The sequence below is a fragment of the Rhinolophus sinicus genome, chromosome 2, assembly GCF_057876585.1.
Source record: "Rhinolophus sinicus isolate RSI-liver-muscle chromosome 2, RSI-T2T, whole genome shotgun sequence".
Lineage (NCBI taxonomy): Eukaryota > Metazoa > Chordata > Mammalia > Chiroptera > Rhinolophidae > Rhinolophus > Rhinolophus sinicus.
The window spans coordinates 26,956,200-26,977,527 of NC_142502.1; the positions used below are offsets into that span (position 1 = coordinate 26,956,200).

The window sequence follows — 21,328 nt, forward strand, 5'->3', positions numbered from 1 at the left end:
CCTGTGGTCAGGTGACTGGCAGAAAGCCACACACTGATGTTGTAGCACTGCCCGATCAGATGCCACATTTATTTTCTTTGCTCTCTTCATTTATCAACTCTCATTTTTAAGTCTCCATAAAATACCAGCATTAAAGAGTAAAAGTGGAAAAAATAGACCACACAAAAATTAAATGGCTTTTTAAGTTGAATTTAATGTACAAAGATAACATGAGTAAGGATTTGGAAGGTAGATTTTCACTTGGTTAAGAATGCTTTACTCTCTTATTCACCAGTCCTCCCTCTCCATTAAATTAATTCATAATACCTTTTGGTAATGCTGTTTGTGTTTCTTCATAAAACAATTCATATATGTCTATTGTGTTCTTTTCAACAGGCTTCTTTAGTGAAAAAGACACAATTACCTTCACTGTTGCTACTGTGTTATGACAAGTAGGAAGAGAATGCTAGAAGAGGTTCTGCATAGTGACAGATCATCCACTGTCGTGCCTATGCTTGCACTTTCTTTCATTTTTCTCCACATTTGGACAGATCAGGAATAAATTTGATTAAATTTCCATTGAGAGGCTTTTGTTCAGAAATACGTATCAAAAGAATTTCAATGAGCATAAAATAAAAACGGTCTGCATTTTGTACGAGACAGATTTAAAAATGGTCCTCACCACAAAAAGAAAAGAGAAAAGCTATTAAAGTTGCCCTCCCCTGGGGAGTAAACTGCTTTTCAGCGCTTCCTGAGCTGGTGCCCTCTCTCCATCAGCTGCTCAGATATTCATGAATCCTCGCGTCTTCCAGCATCGCTTTCGCTCTTCCCCTGCCTTTCTGGCACAGCTCTCCCTCCCTCCCTCTGGCTTCTGCGATTTCTTGTTCCTTCTCTCAGCTGCTTAACTACAGCTCCCACTGGAACTTGCACAATCAAAAGCAGCTCTCCTCTCCAGCAGCCTCCAGAAGCGCATCACCTAGAGCAGAGCGACTCACTAGCTCCCCGCACCCTCCGCAGAACAGCCAGGTAGCTGGGGGGGTGCGCAGGGGGGGGCCCTTCTCTCGCTGGGCAGCAGCAGCATCTCGCCGGAATCCGCTGCATCCTGGGGTCCCATAGCGGTGATGCCTGTGTTTCGGAGCAGTGATGGGAAGACAAGAGCCACTGCCCGTGGCAACTGAAAGTGGAGAGAGGTTGCTGCAGTAGCCGCTGCTGCAGAATGTGTGAGTGAGGACCCGCACCCCGCTAGGTTCTCCATCCCGCTCCGTCTTTATTAAACTGTCTCCAGGAGGGAAACCGGGAACCAGATTCACTAACCAGGCGGGTGCCACCCTGGATCTATAACTGTGAACTTCCCACTGTGGAAAATGGTAAACAAAGACATGAATGGATTCCCAGTCAAGAAATGCTCAGCCTTCCAATTTTTTAAGAAGCGGGTAAGGACAGGTTTTGTTTCTTTTGTTTTCTGCTCTTCTCTTAAATGCTTTTGATTGCTTGCCTGAGGTAAGCCTAAGGTTTTGCTGCCCAACCCTGAAGCAAAGCTGTGCTTCTGGTGGCAGCGGTCCAGCTGGGAAACATACCTGCCTTGATACAAATGTGGAGGTGGGGGAGCCTAGGAAGAGTTGTTTTGGGAGGAGGGCGTTGGGCTGGGCTGCCTTAAGGAGGGTTTGAGTCGGGAATGGGAATTTCTCAATCAAAGCCTCAAGATTACAGGCAGTTTCAAAGCAAGTTGGCCTGGGTACAGTTATGCTAGCAATTGCAGTCAGGGAGTGATGCGGTAGCTTTCTGTTTTATCTTTGAAGGCTTCAACTTTTTCCACCCCTTACATTTACTCACTGCGATATCATCTTCATTTGTCAGATGCAGCAGCTCCTGGCTCCCCAAATCCATTCAGCCGATAACTTGCTGAGTCTCTATCCATGGTAAAAATAGCCAAGGACTGGAATGACCTTTTACAGAAATGACGGAATCCAGCATTTTAAAACCTCTATTTCAAATCTCTTTAATTTTGCTTCATACGACCGTCTCTCTATTTTAGAGGGAGCAGTGGGTGGTCTGAATTCGAGTGATAAGATGAGGTTATGCTGCTGTATACATTTATGTCTTAAATCCCTTGCTCCTCCATTCACAGTATTAATGTTACATTGATTATAAATGAGCACATATTTTTTTGCTTTTTTTGTGTGTTTCATAATAAACTCGGTTCATTGTCATGGTCACACTGATGGTCTATATAAATCTGCAAATTTATACACAAGTGAGAGGTAGGAAATTAATAATTGTGAAGGGACTGATGACTGACAGTCTTATGGAGAGTTTCTTAAGCAACCGAAGTGTCCTCCAACCTCCAGCTGCCTGGTCCTGTTTAATACCCTAGGGCAATTCCATCAAAATGGCTTTCTCCATTCATTCTTACTTCATTGAGGTCCTTTCTGTGCTGCTCCTGATGCAGCCCTTCACTAACTCACCAGCAGAACACAGTGAATTACAGTCTTGGCTGGACCACCTCCCTGCACTAAATGGGCAGGCAAGCTGGGGGGGCAGGGCTGGAAACAGCAGGTCAGGCCCAGCCAGAGGGCCAGTTTATAAGCTCCTACACATATTTGGTTGAGTTCTCAGGAAAGCAAAATCTTCCCTTACGTCAGGGGCCGCAACATAAGCATTAAAACCAAAGCAAACCCACCCTGTCCTGGCTAGTACTCCTGGAGCCCAAGAGCCAGGAGGGCTTCCTCTCTAGTGGAGACAGCAAGCTGAATCAAAGCAAGTCAGTGCAACTTCTCAGAGCTCCACACTGTTCCTGTTTTCCCTGCAGCCAAAATATTTCTTTCCAAGGAAAGGGCTTTTTGTGAAAACTGAGTTCCAACAGCAAGCAAATATTTGCTTCTAAAAACTGCCGTAGCCCATACTTCAACACTTAAACTCTTTACTCTCTTTTAATTAATTAATTAATTAACTAATTAATTAATTAATTGTGTGGTATTGGTGGGAGGGGTGGTGATCATTTAACATTCCTCAGTCAGGTATCTTTAATCAACCAAGTAGCTGTCAAGCAGATTTTTTTTTTAAGTTGTCTCTTTTTTTCTTTGCTATCGAAATGTACTAATAGATACACTAGTTTACCATCTGATTTCTTTTTGTTTAAAAGCATAATTTACCAATAACCTTCAGTTGATGCCTCTGTAGACCTTGAATTTTGCAAAGAACTAGCCAGGGTACTGATGTCTTATCTGAGTAAATGCCAAGAGAAAAGAAGTTTACATCAAGCTGTCTGGCAGGCTGCTTCATATGCTTTGAACCTGGGTCTATCAGAAAAACCCCCTCCTGCTTTACTCATCAAGGACAGCAGACTAAGTAGAATATGACTTTGTGTCAAGTCATGGATAACCCCAGGGATAAATCCCTTGATTCTTGTCTAAGAGTTCAAGTTCTCAGTCCTGAAAGTTCATTTCAGTTTGTACCATGGCTTTGTATTAGGTTTTGCTTTTTTGTTTATTTGGGGGGGTTTGTTTGTTTTTATTTACACAACTAATATGTAAATAAACGTGTAAAACATTAAGAAAATAACTGATCTTCCTCCCCAATCTTCCTCCCTTCCCCAGAGGTAACAGTTAAGACCATGTTGGTGTCCATACTTTCCAGACCTTTTCTATGCATTTACATATATAGTCATATACTAGAAATCCTTTGTTTTCAGCTAAGAATAATCCATTTTTCCTGTATTCTATTGTTGAAGTTCCACACATTAATGCATATTTTATTTTTAACCTAACTGGACAGTCGTATAAAGAGAACATTTGTCCAGTGCACACATGAAACCATGAGTAAATCTTAGGAAAAAACCCATAGTTTTTTAGGGCTTACTAAGAAGACTGAGGTTTGGAACGAAGAAGGCTTCAATAGTGCTTCCTGTATCTCTGAGACATTCCAACAGGAGCGTAAGAAGCTCGCCAAAAGAGAATATAGATAGATCATCTGCCTCTGCCATTCATTTAGGAAAGTACAGCCACCATCTATTTATTGCGTGTTTACTATGTTTTGGACATTATGGGCCAAGTGCTTTGCATGTGTTATCTCATTTAATCCTCACAGTAACCCTCCGAAGTAACAAAAATTATTAAATGTGCAAAGTGTGGCTTAGAGACAGTAAACAACCAGCCCAAGCTCACATAGCTAAAAATTAGCAGAGCTACAATTTAAACTTTGTTTGACCCAAAGCCCATATTTTTAATTCAGACGTTTACTTCAAAGCACCTTGTCTTCCTTTTTCCCCACAACAGAATCTGCTTTCCCATGTAAAATCCTTATGCCACTACCCAATTTATTAGAACTGTGATGGCCAACAGGCCTCTCACAGTTCCGTTCTAGCCCTGAGTAATGACACTGGCAGAGGCAGCTCGGGGGAACCCAGCTTCTAGGAACACAATCTGAAGAAAAGCAGCCTGGTGGTGGTTCCCTCAAATCCTTTGGACTTATGCTTTCCACCCCCATGTCTTTAAAAGCTCAAACACCAGATTATTTTCATTTAGTTGAGAATTGCTAAACTAAACTCTGGAAGAGTTCTACTTTCATTCTCTGCGTTAATAAGTTAGCATTAGATACCTATGGATTATGTTTTATTCTTAGAATCTCTAAAAATTCATTTAAGATGAATGGGAAAATGTCCTTACCAGTTTATTCTCACAATCCAAGAGTCAATTGTGCTCAAGATAATCTATTTTCATGGATTTAAAGATTTGTTCATGATTCAGATTCTTGTATTTCGTCACAGAAAACACAAACAAATGCCATTATCTTCAACTTGATAACCCATTTTGGAACAACACTAGGTAGGTAAAAAAGACTTCTTTCTACCGTCATAATGTCAGTACCTTTTGTAAAAATTTAAAGAATATCTAGCCATATAGAATTTTGGATTTGGATTGAACCTTAGAAATTCTCTCATTGACCTTTCTGTTTTAAAGATGCAATTACGTGTCTACTCAAATTAGAATGGAGCTAAGCCACCCCTCACGCATAAGGTTTTCACTTCCAGATCTAATGAGCTTTCCTCTTCATTCTGCTCTCAATCTAGTCGAGTGCTTCATGCCTCATACATTCTTTCTTTTTTTTACCTAGTACAGTAGGAACAAAATACAGTTCTTGTCTTCATAGAGCTAACTGCCTAGTGACCACAACTTTGATAAGACACTTCTGCGTTGAGTCAGTATTTCATGATTTTGTGAACAACTCCTTGTATGATTCTTTACTAACAACAATTTTTATAACAACTATCACCTATATCGAACTAATATCACTGGACACTGTTCTAAGAGGCTTAAGTATATTCTATATTTAAATTCTCACACATGAAAAACTGAAGGTAGATACTAGATTTCACAGATGAAGAAACTGAGGTGGAGGACCTAGGCCTAAATCACACAGCTAGTTAGTGGCAGAGTCAGGGTTTTGATCAAACATCCTGGCCCCAGAGTCCATATTCGTATCCACTGTACATCATGCCTGTTGATATTCAACAATCCAGGGTGCTCAGAGGAGAAGTGAAAAGGTATGACTGCCCTAGCTTCCTCCTTTCTCTAACAATGATGGGGAACCAAGCAAAGGTTTTCAGCCTGGTTATGACGTTTATTCTAACAGAGCTGAGAAATGAAATTAAGTTCCTCTCAAGTGGTTAATCTCCACAACTGTTCCACGAACAGCATCCCTTTACAGTTATTTCCCTTTACTGTTCTATTATATTTGCTTAAAGTATCTGAATTGGAATGATAACAAAAGTCCTTTCTTTATGTGAAATCTTCGATGTCTTTTCAGAGGGCTCTAGCATTTATTGAGTGTTTACTAAGGGTCAGACACTGTTCAAAACACTTTACCTGTCTAATCCTCATAGTCACTCCATTATGCCCATCTTACAGCCAAGGAAACTGAGGTCAGAGAGCTTAAGTAACTGGTCCAAGGTCATAGTGCTAGAAAGAGGTGCTAATTCAAACTCAGGCAGTCAGCTTTAGCACCACCAGTTTTCACATTTGTATCACTGGAGTGAACTGCGATTCTGCTAACACAGCTGCAGGGTTGACTCTCCCCACTGGAAACTACCGGTGAAGATGATCCAGAAAGGATTGTGTGTGTGTGTGTGGGGGGGGGTTGGGGGGTGGGGGGGGGGATGACTATAGCTATGGAGAGATACATTTCCCAAGTGACTCCTGAGGGCAATAGGAATGCTTTCCAACAAATCAGAGGTCTATCTCAGATTTCTCCAAGATATATTTGATCATTCTTCTTTGATGGAGACTCTAATGGCTTCTGCTGTGCTTTCTTCAGAAGTAGCTAAAATCTGAGCTGTTTGAGTCCCTCCTGTGTATGCACCAAGAGCACAGCACACCCCTGGGTACTACAGGTGAGCAAGCAGTCCTAATTTACAGTGCAGTGTGACTGGGGCCATGTGCTGTGCTGAAGAGTCCTTAAGGACACAGAACCCCCTACCCTGTTCACGATGTCCCCTACTGGTCAAACCACGTTTGTTAAGTGAAAGTATGAGTAAAGTATGGATGAATGAATCCTTGTAGTAACTTGCCCCTAAGTCGTTGGCTAGTCCACTTCCTCCCGCTCTTCCTTTGTGAAACAGATTAATATCACAGGACTGTAATGTATTTTAGTTCTCCTTATGTTTGTATGTGGATAATATGTAAATGAAGACTTTGAAAAATAACTTAAATCTGGTTCACAGACAGGTGTTGCTACCCTTGAGAGCTGGCTGGTACTTAGGGAACTTTGACCTCAGTTTGTTTGCTGAGCCAATGCCCACACCACAACTTCTTTTCCATAATGAATTTCCTGTTAGGCCAAATAAAACAGATGTAGTAATGATTCATTAATCTCTTTCTATTTTATATTAGTACAAATCACTGACATCCGTACTATACAGTCTTGTATTATGTATTTTCCCACCTCAAATTCTAAAAACATCTTTTTGATTGTTGTTTTTCCTCATTTTCAACATGGTCTTAGGAGCCACTGAGTGTAAAAAAAAAAAAAAGTTTGAACTCAAGATGCTTTTTCTACTCAACCACTATGTCTCAGAGAGTCTGTACTGGAGTGGGGCTGAGTTTATCTGGGTAGGTTTGTCTGTGCTGGTGGGTTACACGTTAGCACCACAAATGCAAGTGAGAAGCCATTCTCATGTAGTAAATATTTCGTCACCCCAGCAGCCTTCAGGAAAACCCTACAATACTTCCACTCTCACTCTGCTACTGTGCTTAGGAAATATTTTGAATGTAAGGTACTGCAGACTTCTTGGAAATTTCTGGGTTTGGGGTTTGTTTATTTGTTTGTTTGTTATTTGAAGAAGTGGTGCTGAAGTGTTGAAGCCATATATAACACTAGAGTAAGAAATAGTCTGAGCTCACTCATATTTTATGATCTGTAAGATAAAGCAAATCTAAAATGGGGCAGGGGGAACCATTGAAATGCATGTCCCCTATTGAACATGTCTGATTATAAAAGCATAAGGGTAAGAATTGTAATGGGAGCTGGAGCAATAGAAAAGTTTAATTAGAAATTTAGATCAAGCTAAAGACAGTACAATAGTGGAAATAATGTGGAGGTATATTTTAAAGTGGAGGTATATTTAAATTCATACCAGTTAATTTTTTTTAAAAGTCCAAAATATTAAATAGTAAAAATAACATTCTTAACATTGGCAGATAAAAAGATTCCAGCCTTACAAGTGGCATCCTATTTCCTGCCTGTTACCTAAAGCCTTAGTTCCTAGTTTATCAACTTATCCGAGTGTGGAATTATTGGGTCCTCACCACCATGGGATAAGGACTTTTGTCCTTTCCATGGGGTTTAAGAAAGTTAAGTTCACAATGCAAAAGGTTTCCCCAAAGTATTTCAACTGTAGAGTATGCGCAACCTCTAGGAGATCCAAGTCTTTCCTACTGGGAAAGCAAACTGCTTTGGCCCTTAGCCTCAGTGTATCCCCCTGGCCCAGAAATATGAAGGGCAGTTGCAGGGACCTAACCTGGTCCTTGTTCTAAGGGCAGGTGTACCAGCAAGTGCCCAGGTTTCTCTGGCAGATCGCACAGTGAAGCTGGCAAATTGTAAAGATGATGTGGAAGGAAGCAGAGAAGGAGGTGGGAAGAGGACGAAGCACACAGCAAGGTACGTGAGGGACTGTCTGGTCTTCCTTCTGCTCTGGCATTTGGAGAAAGGATTACTATCAGCGTTTGTTTACTCTCACACCTATTTCTTCGTAACATTCGATAATGATTTCATAAGTATTTAAAACAAAGGGAAATAAAAATCAAGGCTGTAACTAGGGCAGTAGGAGAATCTTCCCCTTGGTAGTGAAAGATGCCAAAATATTACTTTAATTGCTTTCCAGAGTCTGCTGTGACGTTTTTCTGGGAAGAGTCTACTTAGCTATTTTTATAGCATTGGGGTCACCTTGGTCTCTTTTCCCTTCCTACCTCAGGGCATTCACCCAAAATTCCATTTGGTTGGGGAATAACTGGGTGTGTGGTTCTTCCTCTTTTCTCTTCTTCTCTCTCTTCCTCTATTCTCCTCCTCCTCTTTTTCCTCCCCCTCCTCCCTCCTATTCCTCCTCCTTCTATTTCTCTCTCTCTCTCTCTCTCTCTCTCTCTCTCTCTCTCTCTCTCTCTCTCTCTCTCTCTCCTGTTTCTGGAGGATAATCTCACATCAAGGCAAAAGAGAGAAAAGTCTGAAGCAAAATACCCCTAAACTCATGCTCCATGAAAAAACAGAGAACTCATGTTTTTCTAACCCGGTGGCTTCAGGAATATCTTGGTATCCCTGAGTCGGTTAGAGTGAAATCGTCCAATATAGAACACCTTGACCACTCAAAGATTTTAGTTTCTAAAAATAGCAAGTTGAAAATGTTCCCAAAACAGTTGAAACATTTTAAGACTCAAGTCTTTATAGGACTGAGGAGAAAAAATATATATAAAGTTAATTAGGGAAGAATATGTATTTTCAATGTTTATTAGCCACAAATATAAGATTTTCCATAGAATGATCTTGAAAATTGACCATATTTCCTTTGAAGCCAGAATCTGTTTGGACCCGTATTCATTTGGGTTACCATGTAGAAAAACTTACGGGAAAGAAAACTATGAGTATATGGCATCCAGGTTGGTTGAAAAGATCGGAGCAAGGTTAGGTAGTAAAACAGTGGACATACAGTGGGAAAGTACAGACATTAAAAGTGAACTCCCTTTACAGTCTCATATAGCTTCTCTGAAACCTCGAATATAAACTCCCGGACGACAGAGATCTTGCCTGCCTTGTTCACAGCTCTGTTTGAGAGCCTTATACATAATAAACACTCAATCATACATGTTTAATGAGTCAATCAAAACATTTTAATCCTGGGGTTGGGGGAGGAGGTGTCATGTGCAATTCCGTGGTGTAAATGTAATTGTTGTTTTTGCAATTATTTTTAACCTTTTAAACTACAATTACTTTTGCACCAACCTAATAATTACTTGGTTAAATAGAGAAGGAATTGATAAAGAGAGGAAGTAAGAATTTAAAGAAAATCTTGGCATGATTTCTACGGCTTCTAAGTACAGTAGTGTTGTCTGGCATTCCAACAAATAAAAGTGAGGAAGAATTAGAAACAAATGCCTTAATGAATTAATGTACTCTAAAACAGGTCATGAAATGACATTTTTGCTTGCTCAGGCTTTGTAGAAACTAGATTTGAGCAATAAACTCTAAACTGGAATCTATTCTGATGATTAGTTTGGCATTTTTATAACACTGGATATGAATTTCTTTTTGTAAATCCTATAACAAGTTGAAGAGCTTGATTTGTGAAATACTTATACCTTTTACATCAATTTTATTATGATCAACAAGAAAAGATTAATGAAAATATTGGTTTACTGGACAATATGTTTAATGGATTTAGAAAGCTTAAGGAATTAAAAGATATCAAAGACATCTATGGCACTTAACTCATGGAGGAGAATTACAGAACATCTCATCTATCTTTGGATGAGAGGTGGAAAAAGCTTCCAAAAACTATTTTTGGTTTTTATAGGGCAATAGAGGCTGTGCTAGTTTGTTAGGGCTGCCATAACAAACTACCACAAACTAGGCGACATAAATGACAGAAACTGTTTGTCTCACAGTTCTGGAGGCTGGACGTCTGAGATCAAGGTGTCAGCAGGGTTGGCTCCTTCTGAGATCTGTGAGAGAAGGATCTGTCCCAAACGTCTCTCCTTGGCTTGTAGATGGTTGTCTTCTCCCTATATCTTCACACTATCTCTCTTCTCTATATATCTGTCCAAATTTCCCCTTTTTATAAGAGCACCAGTCATATTAGATGAGAGCATACCTCATGTTAACTTGATTACCTTTATAAAGACCCAATCTCAAAATAAGTTCACATGCTGAGGTTCTGGGGTTAGGACTGTAATATAGTTGACCCTTGAACAATATGGGCTTGAACTGCACAAGTCCATTTTTATGCAGATTTTTTAAAATAAATATGTACAGTACTGTTAACCTATTTTCTATTCTTTATGATTTTTCTTAATAACATTCTTTCCTCTAGTGTATTGTAAGAATACAGTATTTAATACATATAATGTACAAAATATGTGTTGTTATGTTATTGATAAGACTTCCGGTCAACAGTACGCTATTCATAATTAAGTTTTAGGGGAATCAAAAGTTATTTGCAGATTTTTTGACTGCATGGGAATTGGTGCCCACACCCCTACATTGTTTAAGGGTTAAATGTGTATGAATTTGGGGTGGGGGACACAATTCAATCCATATCAGAGTTTTTTTCCTTACCATTGAAGCCTTATTTATATCTGAAAATGGAGCTTCTCAAATAGGATGTTCTCTAAGGTAGAATTTTTTACTTTGTTAAAATTCTTAGTTACGTTCTGGAAAACATTACTGCAGACAATATGTAACACTGGAAGATATCAAGTAAGACAGAAAGGTTTGGCAGGCAGGAATATATTTAAAAAGAAAAAAATGATGAAGGATGTGGAGAAAAGGGAACCCTTGTGCACTGTCAGTGGGATTGCAAAGTGGTTTAGCTATTATGAAAAAAAAGTTTGGAGGTTCCTCAAAAAATTAAAAATAGAACTACCTTATGACCCAGCAATTCCACTTCTGGGTATTTATCTGAAGAAACCCAAAACACTAATTCGAAAAGATGTATGTACCCTTACGTTCACTGCAACACTATTTACAATAGCCAAGATATAGAAGCAACCTAAGTGCCCATCAACAGACGACTGGATAAAGAAAATATGGTACATATATACAGTGAAGCATTACTTGGCCATAAAAAAGAATGAAATCTTACCATTTGCGACAACATGGATAGACCTAGAGGGCATTATACTGAGTGAAATAAGTCAGACTGAGAAAGACAAATACCATATGATCTCACTTATATGTAGAATCTAAAAAACGAAACAAATGGAAAAAACAGAACAGAAACAGATTCACAGATACAGAGAACAAACTGATGGTTGCCAGTGAGGAACGGGGCTGGGCAAAATAGGTGAAGGGATTAAGAAATACAAATTGGTAGTTACAAAATAGTTACAGGATGTAAAGTACAGTACAGAGAAGATAATCAATAATATTGCAATAACTATGTATAGTGCCAGGTGGATACTACACTGATCAGGGCAATCACTGCATAAATTATGTAAATGTCTAACCACGATGCTGTACACCTGAAACTAATATAAAATAATATTGAGTGTCAACTGTTACTGAAAAAAACAAATAATTGTTTTTTAAAAAAGTTAATTTAAAGAAAAAAGTATGGTAGGTAATGTGGTAGAAGTGGGAAGTGAATAGTAATTAGGAAAAGAATTGCTGCTAAATGTTATATAACAAAGCTTTAGGAGCTAGAAGGATGATAAGATGTCTAACATAGCACTTAAGAGCTTACAACTAACTAATAACGATCTGTAAATGAATTTCTCTAAAGAACATCAATAAAATTGCTTTCTCTTTCTACTTGAACTCAAACAGTAAATGTAAGAACTAGGACCTGGCACTTACTGTATTCAGGGCCTTAGTTATCAGCTTTGGTGAAGTAGTCATAGCTAATTTATTTGTCTATTAGTCAGCTTTTACGTAAAAGGGCCCACACCTTAAATTGGGCCTTTGAGAGTAACCCTTCAGGCCTGACCTCAATCAGATGGAATTTCAGAATGTGTAATTTTTTCTCATCTTATATGTTGACAGTTAGCTTTTACGTGATACACTTTATTCTTTTCCAAAAATTAGAGCAATGAAAATGTCTAACAGTACCTTCCTTTCTAAAGACACTATCGTTCGAACAGTAGGTTCAGAATTGGTTTTGAAACACCCCCTCCCTTTTTTTTTTCCTATTCTCATCATCAATAACCAACATGAATTAAGCACCTATATGTGTCAGGCATTATGGTAGGAATGGGGATATGAAAAATTACCTAATTTTCCCTCTCCCCATCCTCGCCATCCCCAGGAACTTGGATCACATCCATCCGTTATATATTCTTTATAGCTCCTTGTACTTTTTTTTATGACACCCGTCAAATTGTACTCACATATTGTTATAGCTATTTAATTAATGTCCTTAACGTTTATTAATATCCTCCTGGACTCTGATCCCTGTGAGGGCAGGGACCGTCTTCTCTCTCTTTTGCTTACAACTACACCCTCAGGGTGTGGCTCCTGGGGATTATCAATCAGTCTTTGGTGAAACAAATAAAAATATAGGAAAATGTGGGATTCTCATCTACGGGGGATAAGGAAAAGGAGGTAATCTGAAAATACACATAGAAATTGAAAGTTCTTTAAATTTTATTCTGTTTTGTTTTAAACAGGGACATATGTTAAGACTCCATGTCTGAGGAACATTTGTATTCTAAATTACACCATTTTTTGAAGACATTGTTTTCTATCATTTACTGTTCCCTGTGAAGAGATCCATAGAATAAATTCCTCTATAAACTCCTCTAAAATACCTGTAATTTAGCAGTAAACTAAAGACTTTTCTTTTCTGAAAGAAATCACATTTAGCATGATATAATCCCACACATTTGCCTCAGTTGCCAGGAAACTCAAAGCTAAATTTAAAGGTAAATTTCAGTGAACAAATTAGACAAATCTTTAGAACTTTCTCAGTTACTGAATGTGACTTTAATCTTGTTTTATTTTAACTCTCTTGTTAATCTGTATCTCATTGTAAACGGCCTCAGATATTTTAAAAAGTAATATAGGAGGCATTTAATTAAACAACAAAGCGAAGAGCAACTATCAAGTTCTAGTTCCAAATTCTAAAAGTAGATTATTATTATACTAATGCATTACTATGATAATAAATAGCACAAATGGAAGAAATGCAATTCTAAAATATGAAGAGCTTCTCTACTAGCTTTTCTTCTTTAAAATGTTTGCTTCAGACCAGAAGAAATTAACCATTGAACCAGAGCTAACTTTTAAACTGTAGGTTTATTATCTCAGATATACAGCATAAGCCCACTAGACTCAAAGTAAAACTTTTTCTGTTTGTCCCACCAAACCATATCAACAGTATTTTTTCCCCAAATTGTATCAACAGTATTAAATTTATGTTACCAACCCAAACTTAGTGATCAAAACAACCTCTCTCTCTCTCTTTCTCTCTCTCTCTCTCTCTCTCTCTCTCTCTCTCTCTCTCTCTCCTCATGATTCTGTGAATTAGGAATTTGGGTTGATTCATTAGGATGGTCTTCTGGTGATGTTGGCTGGGCCATGCCTCGGCTAAGCTGGGCCAGAAAGCCCAAGAAAACTTCCCTCTTGTATCTGGTGCCTCATTGCTTCTCTATTGGCCTCTTTCTCTTTCCATGCACCATGTCATGGTCTTAAGATAAACTTCTTAGAAGGTTGCTGGCTTCTAAGAGAATGTGCTTCAAGAGAGCAGGGGAAGCTGCAGATCTGGTAAGACCCAGCTTTGAAGGCTATACAGTGTTACTTCCATTGAATTTGATTCATTAATATCATCTAAGGGGGAGATGATAACGAGGAGGGATAAACTTCACCTGTCAATGGGAAGAGTGGCAAAGTGAAACTATTGAATGTTTCTAGTTGTTCCACTAAAACAGCACAATTTTCCAAATGGTACCCAACTGTGCTGAATTTATCTATAACCTTTTTTAATCAAAATATTTTTAGTTATAATCAAAAATCAGAAGAAAAAAGACCGACAGTCATATAGGAGAAAGATATTGAGGACTCCAAATATGGAATCAGACAAATCCAGCTGGACTCTTAACTATATTACTTATAAGCTTTGTAACATTGGGTAAGCTATTTAATGTTCTAAGCCTATTGATTTATCTGTGAAATGGGTTTAATAACAACACTTACCTCATAGAACTTTTGGATTAAATGACCTAACACATGTAAAGCATTTAGCCCCAATGCCTAGTACATACTTAGCACTCAAAACAGGTTAACTATTATCAAGACAGACCTTAAAATTATGACCTACCTTTCTAGCCTACTTTTCTCCCCTTTTTGTTATGCTTTAAACTGTGATTTTACTCATGAGTCTATTTGTAGACATAGTGCTATAAAACTTTTATGCTTTTGGATTTTATTTTTTAAGAGTCATTTCTCAAAAGACCTCTGTATGGTCAGCAAGTTCACACTTTTACTGAGTTATTTCATTGTTTCCAGAGGATTAGGGACTAGTGAACAAATTAATTTATCTTCTATAGATACTTGTCCCTAGAACAACTGCAATGGTCTGGCTTCATTGCTGAAATAGTATTTCATTTGCACAGGATCTCATTAAATCAAATGACAACAAATTACTCTGCTTTTTTTAGTTACATGTGTATAAGGCACTGAGAGAATTAACAGATACCCAAACCCTTATGTCCAACGTGTAATCAGTTATTGATGAGATATTGATGAGATTCTATCTGAATTTAATGCCAAGTTTGGTTTCCTAATTTGTCTTGTACTGTCAAGACTTGAAATCTATTAGAAATTCTAAATCACAATCCGTGTAACTCATAAACACTCTGAAATGATCTCTAAAATCCTTTTACTGCTCCTCTTTCATGAAAATATTTCTACTTAAAGGCTCAAAAACTTGTATTTCATTCTTCTGTTTTCTTTCATTCCAAGATCAAGCTCTTTTGTTTTGTATCACTTTTGTTTAATGGACACTTATCCATCCTCATTTTAACTTTCTCTTTCTTGGCATGCTTCCCTGTGGACCACTGCCCCTACGAAAACTCAGTCATTACTTCTTTGGCACATGGCTCTCCAGGTTCTCCTCCTACCTCTGGGCTATTTCTTAGTTTCCGTACAGGCTCCTGCTCTATTCACCTCTGATATGTGAGTGGCTTAGGTTCAAACCTTGGCTAACTAGCTCCTTTGCCTCTCCCCATCTCTTTCTTTCTTTTCCCTCTCACTCTGGTTCTCCACCTTTTCTCACTGTCCCATACACTCTGCCTTCCTCTCTCTTCCCCCTCCTCAGCAACAGCAAGTTCATTCATTCTTGTCCTTTAAGTACAACCCATGTTATCTTCCATAAATTTATCAGTTCTCTGAATGCCAGATGCCTGTTTCCAGTTGTCTACTTAATATTCCCATTCAACTGTCTCACAGACACCTGGAACTAATCATGTCCAAAATTGAACACTGATTTTCCTTCCTCCCTAATTTTGTTCCTTCTCCAATTTTCCCCAGCTCAGTAAATGAGACTGTCATTTACTAATTTGCTAGAGCCAGAAATCTACAAATAGTCCTCTTTCTTTTCTTCCAATTCATGCAATTCTTTGACACATCTTATTGAGTTTACTTCCAATATAGATTTTATTTTTTTTAATCCCCTTTTTTAAAATCCAGGGCTTTGGTGCAAGTTGTTATTGCCTTTTGGCTGAATTTTTTATAATGGAATCCCTTTACCCCTCTCTCCACATCTACTCTTCCCTGCTTTTCATATCCTTGATTTTCCCATGAAGAAATCACAGCACTTTAGACAGATGAACAGCTTTCCCATACTAGTGAGGTCTTCCAGAGGAAACAAGGCCACAAAACAGGAAGGAGCTTCTTCAGAATTATTCAGAGAAGTGGCAGACGTGACTTAGAAGCCAGGTTCCTTCTTTGTGGCAATAAACTCTTTTATTCTCTCAAGATAGCGACTGTTTTGTTTTACCCTTCTTCTTGATTTACTTTCTTCTTCTGCATAAAAGAAGCACTTTATTTTGTGAAGAACTGAGGTATTTGGGCCCTCTTGAGAATAGTTAATGCCATGCTTTCATTTAAATTGCTTTATTCATCCCCACCTACCTCAGAGAAAAAAAATAAAAAGTCACAGAGATTGGAAAAGCTACCAGAGGCTCCACAACCCTGCCAGAGGAAATGGCCTAATTCTTTCTTTGAACGTAGAATAAACAAGACATACCCAAACATTGAGTATTTCCAGATTGGAAATCTTTTTTCCAGATTAGGAATCTTTTTTTTTAAGTGGTTTATTAAGCCATAGTATAATAATAATGTTAGGAACCATACTTTTTCTGGGCTTTATTGTGTGTCAACCAACTTCTTTGAAGAGTTTTCAAAGCCTTCAACATTCTGCACATATCCAGCATACTTAACCGTATCCTCTACACTCCTTGGCATAACTCCACACCTCTGTCATCTCTGGGATACCCCCGGCCTCCATCGCTTCATTCTTATTGTTCTCCCTGAAAAGTCCTCCTTTTGCTCACACTTAGCTCACTTCTATTTGTTTCCAGAGCCAGTTGTAATTCCATGTGATCCACAACATTCATCCAGCTACTATGAATCACACAGACTGCTTCCTTCAAATGCCTCTTCAACCTTTAGTAAATACTGACTTACAGTAATAATTACCCTTTATTTCATTATAACATACTAGCACGAGTAGCATTTTCATAGCACGTAATTTAGAAACTGTTCAATGACTTTTTGTTCTCCCTTGTGTTTCACAACTCAGGAATGTAGGTGTCCTTAACCTTACTTTACAAACAGGGATACTAGGCATCAGAAAGGTTAAGTAACTTCCCCATGGCCACACAGATAAGAAGGCCCACGGCAACTGATGACATTTGAGATTTTCTTTCCATTACTTCACATCGCTTCTCCAGCAACTGTTGTGTTTTCTCATCAGGCACTCTATGCTTATGGTCTATTGCTGTGGGAAATTCTGAAAATTGAAATGAAGTTCCTTGTTCTCATGCTAGCATTGTCAGAGCCTTTGGTTTAGGAGTAAAAGGGAATCCACTTTCGTCACGTCTATCTCCTTAATAGCTTCTGCTCTAACTTCCACCTACTTACTTACGGTCTGCATTGCCATTTCCCTGGCTCAGGCGAACTTCCTCCTTCTCTGGACAACTGCCACCACCTCCTAACTGACCTCCTGCTGCCAGTCTTGCCCCATGGAACCTATCAACCTGCAATCTAAAAGGGCTTTTTAAAACATTTCAATGGCTCATCACAGCTCTCAAAGTAAAGTCCTAACTCCTTAGCATTGTATATAAAGCTTACCAAGACAAGGCCCTTGCTTACCTCTCTCACCCCTCATCTCTTCCCTTTCTCCTTCTTCCCCTTCCTCATCCACTGAACTCTGTTCTCCAAACATGCTGAATAGTTTACTCCTCCCCAACTGCACTGTCCTGCCGCCAGTTTAGGGGCTCTTGACCTGGGGTTTACAGATCCCTTGAGGGAAGAGAGACGTCTCTGGGTGGAATTCAGGAACCTAGATGGCAAAACAATTGCATGTTTATTTTCATTAACCTCCAGCTGAAATTTCGAACTTCCAATTATGAAGGTAGCCAAGGAACTTCGGTAGTATTACTAGGGCCTTTCTATCACTAATAGAAATCACAGATATTTTCATATCAATTGTTGAAGGTACCAGGATATATCATGTATATTTATCATTACTGAGATATTTACAGTAATTAGCTCTCATCTAGACATTGGTATTGAATGCATTAACAAAGAATCACATATAGTACTATTTATATAGTACTAAAAACATTTTAAAAGGTATTTTGCTAACTGTACTTTAATATAATTGAATGACTTTGTCATCCAATGTATTTTACTTTGTTCATGAGAAACTTGTTCCAGGACAGGATCCCTAGGCTTCACCAGACAGTCAGAAGGGTTCAAGGCTTGAAAAAGTCAAGAGCCCCTGTGGTCATTTTTCTCCCTTAGAATGTTCTTCTGACCTCAAACTCCGCACTCTTGACCTAACCAACACTCACTCATCCCTCGGGGCTTGGTTTAAAGGTACACCCTTGAAAGTCCTGTTCCCTGATCTACCAAGACTGGAAAGACCTCCTGTCAGTTTCTTTAGCAGTGAACTTTCCTCAGTTACGGCATGGATTTCACTATGGTATGTTTACCTTTCACTCATGGGACTCCAGCACAGACACAAGCTCTTTGAGCCTAGCACTGTGGCTTACCCCTGTTATAGCCACAGTGCCCAACACATAGTGAGTGCTCAATAGGCCTCTGTTCAATGTGGACTGATTTGCACTCCACTGCGGTAGTATGGCTCATGCTGAACTATTCATTCATACAAATATTTTTGGAGAAGTTACTAGGTCCCAGGGACTTTCTTGGAACAGAGAATAATACAGATAGAAATACCTGCCCTAGATGCTTATATTCTCAAGAAGTAAGCTAATCAATAAACAAAATTTGCAAAGTAAAACACTCCAGTCACAAAGGGACAAATACTGTGTGATTCCACTTACATAAGTTACCTAGCGTTGTCACATTCATAGAGACAGAAAGTAGAATGGTAGTTGCAGGGGCTGGAAGGGAGTGGGGAATGAGGAGTTAGTGTTTAATGGGTACGAAGTTTCAGTTGGGGAAGATGAAAAAAGTTCTGGAATGGATGTTGGTGATGGTGGTACAAAAATGTGAAAGTACTGAACCACACATTTGAAAATGGTCAAAATGGTACATTTTATGTTATATATATTTCATCGCAATTTTAAGAAGTAAAACACACTATATGAGACAGGGAACGTGCTAGAGGAAAACAGAGATGGGAAGCAGGGAGAGGTAGGGCTGAGAGGTAGGTGGCTGGGAGAGGCCTCACTGCTATGAGATGTCTTACTTGTTTTTGCTCAGGGCCTGACTTACATGCACAATCATGTGTCTGGAAGAAGATTTAGAAAGACCTAAATCTTCCATCTGATGATCAGTGAGTACGAAAGTGGAGCTTTGGGCATGCGCCTTGCTAAATTCCTGAGAACTAGATGCCTGTCATTCTCCCAGCACTTCCTTGAAAAAGCATACCATCAATGAGGGAAATCCTCAAGAAAAACATTGGTATCTCACATTGTTACTCGGACCTACCATTTGTCTTTCCTTGTCCACATTTCGGTTTGATATAAGCACTTCCCTGCCGTGCGTCATCAAAGAATTATGAGACCATTTGAGGTCAAGATGATGAGTTTTTGAAAATCAGATAATGATATCTGATCTATGTCTCTAATGTCTCTATAAATCACCTTAATATCCATGCTTTCTAGAGTCTGAATTTATACTATGTATTTTTCTTAACTCACAAAAGATCGTCAATATGGATTCCAAGTCTAATTGTAATCCTTTAGTAAGTGGTCTGACTTCTGTGTTTTTGACATTTTAATGCAAATTTTTATTAAAGCAAATGTTAACAAATCTGGAGATTTAAAGTTTGATCTATATAATATCAAAACAACTGGTTATAAAGTGCAACTTCTATCCATTCAACTCTGTTTTGGCTTTACAATGTCAACTGTACAGTCCAACTGAATTTTTTTTTTTAAAAGGTCGTATGGCCAATAAGTAAACGCAGATCTTCTAATGCTCTTCTTTCCCTCTAAGTTAAAGGCGCCACCATTTAGGGACACTATAACCAGCAAAGCCTTATGAAATATTAAGCATAATACTCCTTTGTAATGTTATCTTAGTTAATTATAACAATTTAAGATTTTAAAAGTTTACAAATCTTTCTCAGTGAAATAGTAAGACTTTTACAGCTTATTAGAAACTGGCAAATTATAAGCCATCTTACATTGTGTAGATCTTAAAGCATAGATTGCTAGAGCTTAATTCTTCAAAAATTAAAAATATCTCTCCTTCTCACCTTCTGAGACAAAAACAAAAACAAAACAAAAAAACCATGGAATTTAGCTGAAAACACATCCTAGAAACAAGTGAGTTATCTAACTATGAAGACGAACTATAATTTAGAGAAGAAGCTTTCTTGATCATCGTGGTGCCATTTAATTTCCCTATTTTGGTCTTTTTTTATTCTGTCAAATGGGAACTCTTTGGCTTTTTGATCATTGTGAAGATGTATTGGTAGTAATCCTAACATTCTTAGAAAATTGAAATATTTAAGTGACTGCTAAATCAGAGCCCTTGACTGAATACTATGTAACCAGCTTTTGTGTTTTAAGGTGAGTTATGTCTAACATTGAATTTTCAAACCCATTTCTTTCATGATTCAAATGCAGTTTGGATCCTTTTCATCTTTTTTTTCCCCCAACTTTTCTGTCTTTACTATTTAATATGTTTGTAAAAATGATCCCTTCTTCATGGAACCTATTCCTGTTTCATAATGAAATCCATTTGTGCAGGGCAATGAACTCTTTAAGTCTTATTTTTTTTTTTAAGTTACTTGTCTGAGTCTCACTTTCCTCATCTGTAAAATAGCAAAAGCTCTTTTCTAAGAGTTTACAATTTCTGTGGAATTATTTGCTCTCCTGCTATAATTTGCAACTAATGCATACACCCACCACTCTCCTACAGTACAGGACCCAATAAATTCTCATCTGGACTCTGTCAAAAGGCCCCTAACAGAGCTCTTCACCACCTATCTCTCCTCACTCCAAACCATCCCCCATAAGCTGAGCTACAGATAAACATTTAATATGCAGTGACAGGTGTGCAACTGGCTAGCTCACAGAATTCATTGCAAACCTTTAAGCTAGCATTTGAGGCCCTAGCAACAGGACCTTAATCGGACCTTTCCCACCTTCCCATCTTCTTTTTCCCTGCATGTTCCCTGCAATCATTCATTTGTTCATTCAGATATACTTACTGAGGACTATCTGCTAAGCACTATGTTACTTGCTGGAAGCAATGATGAGCCAAACCAGATTAAGTTCCAGGCAGGGCACTGCTTGTGTCAAGACCCAGAAGGGAAGAAGGGAGTTTATGAAAGACGGCATACAGACCACATGGCTCAAGCAGAGAGCCTGAAAGCAGGGGATAAGTTTAACAGATGAAGCAGAAAAACTCAATAGAACTCATAGACCTCCTTAAGGAGATGTGTCAT

General features: G+C 38.5%; 2 protein-coding genes across 3 annotated transcripts in view; one reads left to right on the plus strand and one right to left on the minus strand.

The window, feature by feature from the left end:
• Positions 1-911: 911 nt before the first annotated feature.
• Positions 912-21,328, minus strand: part of LOC148758756 (uncharacterized) — a 30,637-nt gene continuing 10,220 nt past the window's right edge. Inside the window, exons 2-3 of one of the 2 annotated variants that reach the window (XM_088795451.1) lie at positions 1,813-1,925; positions 912-1,334 (exon numbers count right to left, since the gene is read on the minus strand). In XM_088795451.1, coding sequence (XP_088651577.1) covers positions 912-1,334; positions 1,813-1,866 — 477 coding nt within the window. In that variant the 5' untranslated portion in view covers positions 1,867-1,925. Of the gene's footprint in view, positions 1,335-1,812; positions 2,020-21,328 lie in introns of those variants that run through there. The other variant, XM_088795450.1, reaches the window with a different exon arrangement.
• The window catches only part of SGK1 (serum/glucocorticoid regulated kinase 1), a 98,928-nt gene continuing 78,874 nt past the window's right edge, over positions 1,275-21,328 (plus strand). Inside the window, exon 1 of the mRNA XM_019732732.3 lies at positions 1,275-1,412. Within this exon, the coding sequence (XP_019588291.2) occupies positions 1,344-1,412 (69 nt within the window). The 5' untranslated portion in view covers positions 1,275-1,343. The remainder of the gene's footprint in view (positions 1,413-21,328) is intronic.